Source organism: Acanthopagrus latus, chromosome 2 (genome assembly GCF_904848185.1).
Source record: "Acanthopagrus latus isolate v.2019 chromosome 2, fAcaLat1.1, whole genome shotgun sequence".
NCBI lineage: Eukaryota > Metazoa > Chordata > Actinopteri > Spariformes > Sparidae > Acanthopagrus > Acanthopagrus latus.
This window is the reverse complement of record NC_051040.1, coordinates 1681371-1694665: the sequence shown is the minus strand read 5'-3', so window position 1 is coordinate 1694665 and position 13295 is coordinate 1681371. Positions and strand designations below refer to the sequence as shown.

At 42.5% G+C, this 13295-nt stretch overlaps 1 protein-coding gene across 1 annotated transcript; it reads right to left on the bottom strand.

The window, feature by feature from the left end:
- Window positions 1–2348: 2348 nt before the first annotated feature.
- On the bottom strand, window positions 2349–10141 carry LOC119030532 (scavenger receptor cysteine-rich type 1 protein M130-like). Its single transcript, XM_037118218.1, has 13 exons — window positions 10035–10141; window positions 9650–9943; window positions 9080–9385; window positions 8687–8989; window positions 7053–7358; window positions 6666–6968; window positions 6027–6332; window positions 5644–5946; window positions 4422–4727; window positions 4028–4336; window positions 3628–3951; window positions 2765–2847; window positions 2349–2496 (listed from the first exon to the last, which is right to left on the bottom strand). The coding sequence occupies exons 1-13, from the start codon at window positions 10099–10101 to the stop codon at window positions 2383–2385; spliced, it is 3324 nt and encodes a 1107-aa protein (XP_036974113.1). The 5' UTR covers window positions 10102–10141; the 3' UTR covers window positions 2349–2382.
- Window positions 10142–13295: the final 3154 nt, after the last annotated feature.

Below are 13295 nucleotides of genomic sequence, written 5' to 3'. Positions count from 1 at the left end.
TTCACTCCACAGGAATGAAATGTTTTCTTTATGCTGCAAACACTTGAAGATGTTGGTGGTAAATTTTCGATTACGTTCGTACCTGAGGACACAGATGGAGCCGCTCCCACCTCCTGTGAAAAAAAAAATCCGCTTTTTGGTTCCTGACGTGACAGAAACGGATGAAAATATCTTCAGTTGTCCTTGAAAATATCCAGTGGTGTGACTCAAACTACAGTCGTCCATCAGGCATCTTTCCTCCTCCTCATGTAACTCAGCTGATGAGCACATATTTTGAACGTGAATGTCAGCATTGGATGTATCTATGGTTTGCAGAACTATTCCTTTAAAGCAGTTTTCTGTTCAGATGACCTTGTGAAACTAAAGCACTAAAGGTCTAAAATCAGTAATCACTGGTGTTCTTTAATAGAATTGACCACGTCAAGGTTGAGCTTTTTTTGCGCAGTCGTGTCTGAATACAAAGATTTTTTTTGTGTGTGTCATGTACGGATCTAAAACCCAATTTGTATTGTGATGTCTTGTTGACAGTTAATTTGCACCGGCATGTTTCAGCACGTTGACAATGGTTTTCTGTGCCGTGCTTTCAACAAAAGACTGATTGTGATTGTCAGTTTTAAATACAGCAGCTGAATTGCCTTGTCATGCTTCCACAGTGATGAATGTTGTCAGATCGCCTGAATTGCTGCTTCCATTACCCAGTAGAGAACTTTTAATGATGACAGGCAGCGCTGCATATCATCATCACCCTTCACACGCATCTCCAAAATGTCAGTCCCTAAAGAAAAAAGAAAAGCTTATTTTCCTCTTTGACAAATGCAGTTTTGATGTTTTACAAAGACTTTTTTCAACATTTTTGGCTCAGTCTCTGGGTAATATTGAACTTCATGTGCCTTCAGCTTTAAGTAAGGCTTTAAATAGTTAAGAAGACACTTTTACCTGCCATCAGCTGTTGAGATAGAAGGTGGCAGAACCCTGAAGACATGTTTCATCAAGATCTCAATTTGGCAGGCAGTGAAGTGACACGTAAAACACATGATGGTGTGTAGCGGTGACTATTTAAAGGGCAGTTTTCATTCAGGAAATTTAAATGTGTTGTTTCAGCGATGGGTTTAATGACTGTACACCTATCATCCAAAATAATAAGAGGTGAAATGAATGTCATTGAATGAAATGCTGAGTTGGGAAACTTTGGGTGCAGTCATGTGGATGACACGTGGCACCACCCACTCTGACACTGTTGCAGACCAAAGTCAACCCCCTCTGCACTCTTTTAAACATAGGTTGTCAGCTTGATTTTCATGTATATTCCCTCTGGGTTAAAACTTTTTTTGTATGGACTAAGAGGGAGTTTTTGCTTAGCAACAGATGTACCTGATGAATGGGCTAATTAGTCTACTAACAGAATTATTAAAGGGCCAGAATCAGGTTGCTAAAAGGCCACATCTGGCCCCTGGACCTAGGTCTGGTTTAAGGCATCAACCCTGCACTTTAAATTCCAAAAACAAGACTCCAAATGAAAGATGATATTTTGTTTCTGCTGGATGTGTAAATATGCAGTTGTTTGCAAAACACATTCACCATAAAAAGTTATTTGTTTTATGGCTGCTTTTATAGAAACACATTGCACGATTTCACCTCCGTCTGCTTGTTTGAGTCTGAAACTTGTGTGATTGTCACCTAGACAGTTTGCTTTCATTCTTGTTTACTGCTCTTCCAGTCGGTAACGTCCTGTCAACAATGTCTGTATTTCTTGTCAAAAAAGTGCTGACTTCTTACCAATAACACTAAGGTGGTTCAAGAGAAGAGAATCAATCCAGAAACACTTCTAACTGGAGTTCTTGCTCACTAAAAAACAAATTATAATAACAACAAAACCATCCACACATTCCAGTCAATGCAGGTTTAATTTATTGCGAAACAAATTTCATTTCATCAATTTCTACTTATTTTCACATTAAATATAGAGTATATCTTTTGCAGATATCACCAGATGCAGAACACAGACATTCACAACAATTATCTTATTATCATTAGCTCAGCATCGTTTGCAGGAGTACAGCTGCATATGTGGAAAAATATAATTGAACCCTTTTGTGGCCCCTAGAGGAAGCTGCATGTGAGCTCATGAATTGCCTCCATATGTCAGATAACACACTTTAATAATGTAAATGTAACTTTGGTGGAGACAATATCACACAACAAGATGTCACATTTCTCTCACTGCATTGTCTCTTTAATCAGTCAGTGCAAGAATTTGAAATATAAGAATACAGCAGGAAAAGCACATTGTCATTTACAAATGTTCAAACCTTTTTTGTTAAATTCACATATACCTCTTCTGACTCCAGTACTGATTCATCTCCTGGAAACCCTGGATGTGCACTACTGTGGTCCCTCGACTCCTGCCTCTTCAGCTCCACTGTTTCCATCTTGAGCACCACCAAGGTAATCGAGCTCAATATTGTCCTCTCGTCTCAGCATCTGCCTTCTGCTGACCTACAGAGAAATGGCAAAACAATGTATTTAAGTCACAAAATACTTTAATGCAAACAAGTATTCCTAATTCTGCCAGAGGTCTCAGAAACATCTGGAGCAACATGCTTCTTCACTACAGGAAGTGTTGGTACATGATGTAGTTACTCAGAATGTTTTGCTTCTGTTCTCTCTGCTGTACCAAACACACACAGACACTGAACTATGATCCCTATGTGAACACTTGAGTTTTACAGATTACACCACAACAGTCACTTCGACGCATGTGTACCTTGTAGTAGAAAAACATGGCAGCACTGAACGCCACCATCAGCACTATGAGTGCCAGCCTGATGATCAGATCTGTTAAAGAGGCTGAAACAGATTCACAGTCATTACATCAGCTCATACAGGAACATGCAGTTTTCTTTGCTTCATGTAGGCTTAGTGTTTCCAAATGTTGGCATCATACGTTTCTGCAAAACATGGATATGTTGCACATTTCCTCAGGTTGCACCTTTGCATTGCTTTAGGCTCAGTTCGATGTGACAGCGTTGTAATCATGGTCTGGTTAGGTATGGGCTCAAAAAACATTGCTCCTGATGTGCAGTTGGCACCTCGCTTGGCAGCCTCCACCATCAGTGTATGAATATGTGTGTGAGTCCGTGAATGTGGCAAGTAGTGTGAAGTGCTTTGAGAGGTCATTAGACTGGAAAAGCGCTATATAAATGCAAGTCCATTTACCACTGACCATAAAACCTGCCATCTGCATTAGTGTTTTGGCTTGTCAAGCTCTGGCTACAAACAGTGCTGGAAACTGTCCCTAAGTCTTGTCAAAAATATCTGGCTTTGTTGCCATTTTCATGGCTGGAAACTGTTCCAACCTTATTCGAAATTATCCGGTTCCACGAACATGGCTAGAAATGCCTGGACATCTTGTCCAAAATGTCCAGTGGTTTCACTTAGATTGGGTGTGACTAGACTTCACTCCACCATTCCCCCCTCCTTCCTTTGACATAAAAGTCATATACACGCAATGTAAATGTGACAGGACTCATGTTGCAGAAATGTATATATAATATCTATGATATGTACAAATGAAAGTATCTCTGGTTTGCAGAAACGTAAAATGACTCAGATTCTCTGTAAAGTTACCTGCGACAGCTACGTAGAGACGGCGGCTCTCAGAGGAGAATTTACGGGAGAAAGCGTAGACGTGATAAACACAGATGTAGTTCCCTTGGTGGGTGTGGTCTGCAGCAGAGAACAGGAAGTGGGCAGAGTGATTGACAGCTGGCAGGGTGTAGTTCTGTGATGTTGCTGAGTTGGTCAAAGTAAGCTGGAAAGAGCCTCCTGGATGCTGGGGCAGGATGGAGCAGCTGATGGTGAAACTGGAGCCCAGGAGCACCTGAAGCTGCTTGTCCTCGGACAATCCGTCATTGTGGGGGGAGAAGGAGATGTTTGGCTGAGCCAGAATATCTGTGAAGAAAATTGGTAATTGAGTGATTCTCTATTAAGAATATGAAATGTACTAAAAGTCCCTGTTCAAGGTTACCTGAGCAGATCACCTCCCGGCTGACGGGTGATGGGACTTGATCAGGAACTAATAAACACTCCCGCAGCAGGGGTATAGAATCAGACTGAACACAGGTCTCGCTGATCCACCAGGCGGGTTTATCTGAAGGGTTTCGTATTTTTGTTGAAACAACAGAACCACAGTCGAGTTGTCTACATGCAACAGATGCTAACTTCTGGTCCCATCCAGAGACGATGTTAGTCACTGGTCTCCACTCTCCCCGTTGTTTCATCTCTAACGTGCCATCGCAGCGACTGGTTCCCCCTGACAACCTGACAATATCAGGCTCTGGACAGAGACAGGAGAGTAATTAATAAAAGAACTAAAGACATTTTGATTAGATCAAGTAAAATCAAGCATGACACTGTCTTACCTGAGCAGGTGAGTCCAACAGCTTTGCCAGGTGAGCAGGTGTTCCTATCTGAGCCTGAGGTTCTACAGTCCAGGAGAGCAGACTCATGGCCTCCACACTGGAACTCACTGGTCCACACTGGAGCCTCCACTTCTCCATAGAGCGCCCCCTGGAGGACTGAAGGAGCCCCACAGCCGAGCTCCCTACAGACCACCTCTGCATCCTGCTGGTCAAAGTCATCTTCACACACTGAGGACCACCTCTGGTTAGACTTCACCTCCAGTCTGCCTGAACACAGACTGTTTCCATTCACCAGCCTGACAGAGTCTATCGGGGAAGAGAGAAAATTAAGAAGATGTTGCTGTTTGTTAAAGATTGCAGGATGGACAATATCAGCAAGGAAGATGCCAGTGATTTTGTAATTTTGGTCAGTCCAGTTTCAGTTCTTCAGTTAAAAAAAGGAACAAATTTGAAACACTGTTGTTCATTCTAACAATGTTTGATGTAACTTAATATATTGTGACGAACACACGTACTGTATAAGGTGCCAAAATATGTTCCCCAGATGACTACTACCATATTGACGCAAATATAGGACAAGGTTTTTTTTGTTGAAAATTATGAGAAAAAGTGGGGTCGTCTTGTAACTGGGGTCTAACCGTTGACACATGCTGATAGTTGTCTGGGTCGCTACCTGACCGCAACGGCAGAGGGCGCCAACTTATTGTAGAGACGTCACTGACACTGTGGCTGGAGTTATCTGTCAGTCACAGCGGAGAAGAAATGTCAGGAGGTGAAAAATGGAGAGGCGCGATGATTGTACAGAGCAAAGTGGATAGAAGGTGGGGCTAAGTTAACAGACATCTGAGGTGGAGCAATGATGTTAATTTAAGATAATGGTGGTCAATGCAGCAGAGGCATCAAACAACTGTCAGGCAACCAAGAAATATGGAGTTAAGGAATGTAACGTCCAAAGATGATGGGTCCAAAAAGACCGTCTGAAAAACGCTAACACTAAGAGAAAAGTTAATCGTGGTCCTAAAAGCGGCTGCTTCCAAGAGATTGACAGGATGGTACGTGAGTTTGTTATTGAGAAACAAATTTTGGTTATCAGAGTCGTTTTCTGAAGATTAGTCTTGAAAAGAGGGGTCATCTAATAATCAGGGTTGTCCTATATTCGGGTCAATATGGTACTTTCTTTGTTAGGATTACTGTTAGAGTCATTGCTTTTGTTGGTTTTTACCTGAGCAGGTAATTTTCAGAGTATCTTGGGAAGAAATAGGCCATATTGATGTACATTCTCTGATGGCAGACTCAGACTGACCACAGGATGATAGGATTGTCCATGTATCTGTGTTGACCACATGTACTGTTTCTGTTGAAAGAGCAGAACCACAGTCCAGCTGTCTACATACAACCGCTATAGACATCAGGCCCCACATAGAAAATAACGAGAGAGACACTGGTTTCCATTTTCCTTTGTGTTTCATCTCAAGTCTGCCCACACAGGAGCTGGATCCTCCAACCAACTGGATTTCATTGAGCTCTGAAGAGGTACAAGAGAATATTTTCTTTAAATAAATGACATAACTTACTTTAGAATCAAAGCTGCAGCTTCTTTCCTACCTGAGCAGGTGAGTCCAACAGCTTCACCAGGTGAGCAGGTGTTTCTATCTGAGCCTGAGGTTCTACAGTCCAGGAGAGCAGACTCATGGCCTCCACACTGGAACTCTCTGGTCCACACTGGAGCCTCCACTTCTCCATAGAGCGCCCCCTGGAGGACTGAAGGAGCCCCACAGCCGAGCTCCCTACAGACCACCTCTGCATCCTGCTGGTCAAAGTCATCTTCACACACTGAGGACCACCTCTGGTTAGACTTCACCTCCAGTCTGCCTGAACACAGACTGTTTCCATTCACCAGCCTGACAGAGTCTGAAGAAAGACAGCAACAGACAGAAGGATTTCTACTTCTGTGTTCAGGTTCAGGAACCTTCTCATTCTCTACAATCAGCAGGTGATTGTATGAAACTTTTCTGCTGTTTTCTCTCTTGATGGCTGATTAATTCAATACTGCCTCTTCCTTCCCTATGCATGTATGCCTTCCTGCATATACCAGCAACAATGTGACACTAAGGTGAGCTGGAACATTAAACTAAGCACTTATCATTGATGACTGCTACTTGATCTAGTGTGGCTTGGATCTGCTGAATGAAGAAATGTGAAGAACAAGACAACCATCACATCTGATGTGTTTGCTGGTGTTACCTGAACACTTGACCTCCAGGTGGTAGTTGGCAGAATCAGTTGTTGTAGATACACAATCACTAATTGCAGACCCAGACTGAAGACAAGTTGAACTAATCCTCCAGACAGGTATGGATGTTAAACTCTGTATCCGCCCTGTTGAAACAGCAGAGCCACAGTCCAGTTGTCTGCACGCTGCATCTGCTGTCTTTAGATTCCACTGAAGCATTGCTTCATCCACTTTTCTCCACACGCCTTGTTGTTTCAGCTCCAGTTCACCAGCACAGCGACTGGATCCTCCCAGCAACCGGAAAATATCGGGCTCTGAGCAGACAAGAGTAAAAGATGAAAAAGAAGCCACATTTAATAGAAACTCAAATATGATCAAAGCTGCAGCTCCTCTCCTACCTGAGCAGGTGAGTCCAACAGCTTTGCTAGGTGAGCAGGTGTTTCTATCTGAGCCTGAGGTTCTACAGTCCAGGAGAGCAGACTCATGGCCTCCACACTGGAACTCTCTGGTCCACATTGGAGCCTCCACTTCTCCATAGAGCGCCCCCTGGAGGACTGAAGGAGCCCCACAGCCGAGCTCCCTACAGACCACCTCTGCATCCTGCTGGTCAAAGTCATCTTCACACACTGAGGACCACCTCTGGTTAGACTTCACCTCCAGTCTGCCTGAACACAGACTGTTTCCATTCACCAGCCTGACAGAGTCTGAAGAAAGGCAGCAACAGACAGAAGGATTTCTACTCCTGCATTCAGGTTCATGAGCCATCAGTAGGTGGAAACAACTTGTCCCACTGGCACAGCAAATCTTTAAATCGTCATATAAACTTTTTTGCGGTTTTCTCTTTGATGGCTGAATAAGGTTTCTAACTCAATTCTGCCTCTGACAAGGAAGTTATGTTTCCACCGGTGCACATTTGTTGGTCAATTGGTTTGTCAGCAGGATTACACAAAAACTAGGCAACAGATGTCTCAAAACTTGAATGAAGGATGGGTCTTGGCCCAGAATAGATCCCATTAATTTATGATACGGATGAAAGGATGGATCAAGGGTTTTTTAAGTCCACATGAGTGTTATTTACTTCCTCATATTTACATGTTTCCTGTACAAACTGTCAGGTAGGGAGGGACTTGTCGAGGATATTGATTTCCCTTTATTGTAGCTAACAGCATGAGCACTGAATGTGAATTGCACCCCCTTCCATGCAGCGACATGACACTGTAGCCAATTCTGCTGAACCAAGAGCTCCTGGTGAACGTGGCCGATTGAGTGAAGAGCGGGCTCGACAAACACGGCCTGAGCCAGACCTCCCCTTTGTCTCTGGTTTTTCTATTGTACTTTACATTTTTGGAACAATTACTGGCACAAGAATGTCCTTCTGGGGTATAGATTTATTACTATAACACAGCTTCTGAAGATGACTGCAGACAATTGGACCACAGGGAATACAATACCAACGTAGCATTCTTGCCGGGTTTATCTCCTGGTAATCTGGGTCCTAAGCAAATAGGACCACTAACATTAGCTGCATGACAAACAAGCAAGTAGTAGCTAAACTCCTTAAACCACCTCTGTGTGTCGTCAAAACCATTCGGTCCAAAACACTGCTCCGTTCAGTTGGAACTCGGTACAGCGACGTCTTACTGACATGAAATCTTAGCTCTTTGCCACTCACTCACTACCCAAAGTTAAAGATTAACTGATGGGTGGATGGCATAATATTATTGGTTGAAATCAGTTCATTCAAGCCTAGGTAAACATTTTTTTTTACAGGACAAGACATGACTACATTTTGATTGGAGAATTGAATGTGTTTGTGTATTTTTTCACGGAGGTATGCGCTCTGAGTTGCCATTCTAGTTTATTATGTACTTGTCTCTTCCTGCATATACCTGCAACAGTATGTCAAGCGGAATATAAAACGGAACACTTATCCTTGATGACTGCACCTTGATCTAGTGTGGCTCGGATCTGCTAAATAAGGAAATGTAAACAACAAGACAACCATCATAGGTGATGTGTCTGCTTGTGTTACCTGAACACTTGACCTCCAGGTTGTAATCAGTTGAATTAATCCTTGTAGCTATACAGTCTCTAACTGCAGACCCGGACTGAAGACAAGTTGATCTAACCCACCGCACAGTTTGGGGAGATTTATTTTTTATCCGCTCTGTTGAAACAGCAGAGCCACAGTCCAGTTGTCTGCACACTGCATCTGCTGTCTTTAGATTCCACTGACTCTTTTCTTCATCCACTTTTCTCCACACGCCATGTTGTTTCACCTCCAGTTCACCAGCACAACTACTGGATCCTCCCACCAACCGGACAATATCGGGCTCTGAGCAGACAAGAGTAAAAGATGGGGTCAAAAAAGAAGTCACATTTACTAGAAACTCCAATCAAATTCAAGCTGCAGCTCCTTTCTTACCTGAGCAGGTGAGTCCAACAGCTTCACCAGGTGAGCAGGTGTTTCTATCTGAGCCTGAGGTTCTACAGTCCAGGAGAGCAGACTCATGGCCTCCACACTGGAACTCACTGGTCCACACTGGAGCCTCCACTTCTCCATAGAGCGCCCCCTGGAGGACTGAAGGAGCCCCACAGCCGAGCTCCCTACAGACCACCTCTGCATCCTGCTGGTCAAAGTCATCTTCACACACTGAGGACCACCTCTGGTTAGACTTCACCTCCAGTCTGCCTGAACACAGACTGTTTCCATTCACCAGCCTGATGGAGTCTATCAGGGAAAAGAGAGAGAACGAATCAGAAATCAGAAGATGTGTTTTCCTGTTTTAAAAGTCTTCATTTACTTAAGTTGTCAAGAAGAAAGCTGCTGCACTGTTTTGCTGTGAAGCTTCAGAAATGTTTTGTGGAATACGAAACTTCACCTGACTTTCCATCAGCATGGGGTCGATTAGAGAAAGACTGAAAATTGAGTCCTCTTAGACTCTGAGCTTGTTTGTGATCAGTGTTTTTGTCTTATGGCTTCTGGTGGCATTACCTGAACAGATGATCCCCAGACTGGTACCAGGAGTTATGGACCTTTTCATGAAACATTTCCTCAGTTCAGTTCCAGAATTTAGACAGAAAGGTGCTATTCTCCATGAAGATAAAAATGTGGGATTGATTGAAAGAACTTCAACCACAGAACCACAGTCCAGGTGTCTACAAACTGCATCTGCTAACTTGAGGTTCCAGTCACGGTCATCCACTTCTGTCCAAACACCCTGGCTCTTCACCTGTAGTTCACCAGAACAACGGCTGGATCCTCCAGCCAACTGGATGTCATCAATCTCTAAGCACGGGTAAGAGTTGTTAGTATAGTATAATATAATAATCTCTTGTTGTATTCTTCATTTAGGCCTATATTTGAAGTATCATTTTACCCTCAGAAGTACCAGTTTCGTCTGTCAGGAGACCTTTGGAGAATCCTAAAAACAGAAACAAAATCATCTCAGTAGATCAGGTGGTGTGGTTGCATGACAGGACTGTGGACTTTTTGTTCAGTCTCAAATGCAGGAACTTGAGGATGAGATTACCTCCTAACATTACTCTGTTAAAGAATAGGGTCCGATTTTCTGAGTTCTTTCTTAGCACCGTGGGTTGAACTGCACAATGAGGAAATACAGAAAAATTGGGAAACTAAAATGGGACTCTAATGTCCATGTTCGATGATTGCATTAAAATGTATAAACATTGCTGCAAGCCGCAGATAACATCCAAAGTTGACAAGTGTACTAAACGTGGCATAATACATTCACATTATAAATGTATTAGCCACCTTTCACATCCACAGGTGTAGGGTAATAGTGTTGTGTTATCACAAGGTTGTGCCCACAAGGTTTCACAAGGCCCACAAGGTTTCCAAACAGTTCAAGTCACACCACTGGATGTTTGTAATGGGAACTGGAGATATTGTCAGCCACTTTTAGAGAACAAAACCAGATCTTTTTCACGATGAGTCCGACCGTCTCCAATCCATGATTGTGGTGACTAAAACAGGTATTTTAAGCCAAACCATGATTGTTTTCCTGAACCTAACCAAGTGTTTTGTTGTGGAAAGACCTCAACACCATAAGCACAAAAGAAAAGTGAAGTTGTAATGCCAAACATTTAGTTTTAACAAATCTGTGGTTTTGCTGAAGTTTACTTAGCTAACATTTATTCTGGTTTGTATATATCAAGAAGTGACATAATGCCCCCTAATTGCTTCTTTTATCATCATAAATGCAAAAACATGACCTTCTTCCTGGACAGATGTGGAAAGCCAACATGTTGATACCAGTGTGGAGGCTGAGAAGGTTAAATCCTCTTCCTAGCCTCAGGATAAATACTCCTAAAAAAACATACCCAAAATCAGGAATGAGGCTTTAATGCACATTGTGGTCTCATTTGAAAGGTAAGAACCCACAGAATATGAATCCATTGAAAATGAACCTCTTTCTGTTACTGTTACAATTTAGTAAAAAGTAAGATTTTCATTCACACCAAGTACATCTGCATTTCCATGGCAATTTCCCCATTATAACCGTGATTTCATCAATAATGTTCCAGCTGAAAGTCATCTTCCAGTCTGTGATTACAACTGTAACTCTGTCAATGTGATGAAATCATTAAAATACACCACTTGTTACACACTTTAGATATATACTATATAGGCGGTCAGGGTCATAAATCAAAACATTACAAAGAACACTCAGCAGCAATAAAACAAAGTGTAAGCGTAGAACAGACCTCCCCAAAAAACTACCAATAACATCCTTGAAAATATGAAATCTTTCTAGTAAGATCCATTTGTGAATTATAGCAGTCAGTTGCCAACAACCTAACTAGTCTAGATTAGACTTCTTCATCATTTTATATCCATTTTCACAAATTAATTGTATTTTCCTGAAGTTTAAAATATTGGCTTGAATTAATTTTGCTTATTCTCCCGTGGATCTGACAATACAAACTCATGATGTGCAGGAAGCAGTGAGGTTTAAGTGGTCGAGGTCGTACCTGAGCTCCAGAGCAACATGAACACCAGCAGTCGGTCTACAGGGTCCATGTCCAGTTGGGCTGTTGTCCGAACAGCCTGTCACTCTTTCTCACTGACTGTCTGTGGATCTTATGTCTTGTTCAGCTCTCATCGAATGTGCAGTTTCCTCTTTGACTTTCAGTCTCTATGACGGGCAAACAGGAAGCTGCCTGAGATGATCATACACTGACATCCTGTGCTCTTTTGACGATTTTATCAAAGATTGTTGTCAGTTCAGTTTCAGGGACTGCTGAGCCATTTACTAGAACTAGACTATGTTCCAGTAAACGTGTGAACCTGTTTCACATCTGTATAACTTCACATTGATAATTTCAGTTACATTATGTATGTTGCATAACCTCCCTTCAGTAGTTAAAATAACTCTGGACAGGAACAGCAGTCCCCGGAGTGAAAGTCCTGTGCAGTGAAAAGTTCCTAGGAAATCTGGGTTGGATTGGGTCCAGTTTGTGAAACAACCCTCCTTGCAGCAGAACAGGTTGAAATAATGATCACTCTGGACTTTCTGGCTACTGGGGGAAGTGTTTAGTCTGGAATATCACAGCCCTCACGAAAGCTCTAATGCTTGCTGCTTTGGATTCCCTTATTGAAATGAATCCATATATGATTTGTTTTGGTCCTTTTTAAACTGGCCTTGCAGACCACAATTTTGACTTTTCCTTCTTTCGCTCATTGATAATCAAACTGAGACTCCTAAAAATGTCAGTATAGGGGGGCGCCGCATAGCTCAGTCGGTAGCGCGTGCGACCCATGTGCCGAGGCTCTGCAGCGGACCCGGGTTCGACTCCCGGTCCGGGTCCCTTTGCTGCGTGTCACTCCCCGTCTCTTACCCTGTTTCCTGTCCAACTCTTCAGCTGTACTATCAAATAAAGCCAGAAAAGGCCAAAAAAAAAAAATGTCAGTATAGGTGACACTGGGAGGAGGACACACATCCACACTTCACCTGGGGTGAGTACTTATAATGAGAGGACTGTGTACAGGTGTGTCACATGATTTTATAGACAGGTTATTGGTAGTTTGCTTTCCTAGACGGCTTTTCGACATTAGTCAAATGCTACTTCACACAGATTCAGGATCTCTGCATGTGACTAACCATCCTCACACACACACACACACACACACACACACACACACATTCCTTGAGCCTGGAGCATGTCACACCCACATGTGATATCAGTGACCACCACTGTTTCTTTGTTCTGGCAGACAGACAGACAGACAGACAGACACACACACACATCATTATATAGTAGTTAGTTAGTTAGATTGTGTGCTTTGATCTTTGTGTTGAATAACATTTTGAACCCTCTTGTCTATTTAATTTGGTTGTAGCTATTAAGATTATTAATCAGTTATGAACAGTTTAGTACCTTTTTATGAGACCAATTTATTAAATTTGTTTTCTCTTCTTCAAAGGTGGTGCCCCAAGATGATCTAATGTAAATTGGATCATATTATTTATAATGATTAATAATATCCCTGATAGCCACATTTAACCCAAAACTCCCTTTTATTGTTGCATAAACACTAATAGTGCCTCATGTAATGCAAAGCACAACATATGGTGCCCCATGCAAGGAAGCGTACTGTTGGCAATCATGCATAAATG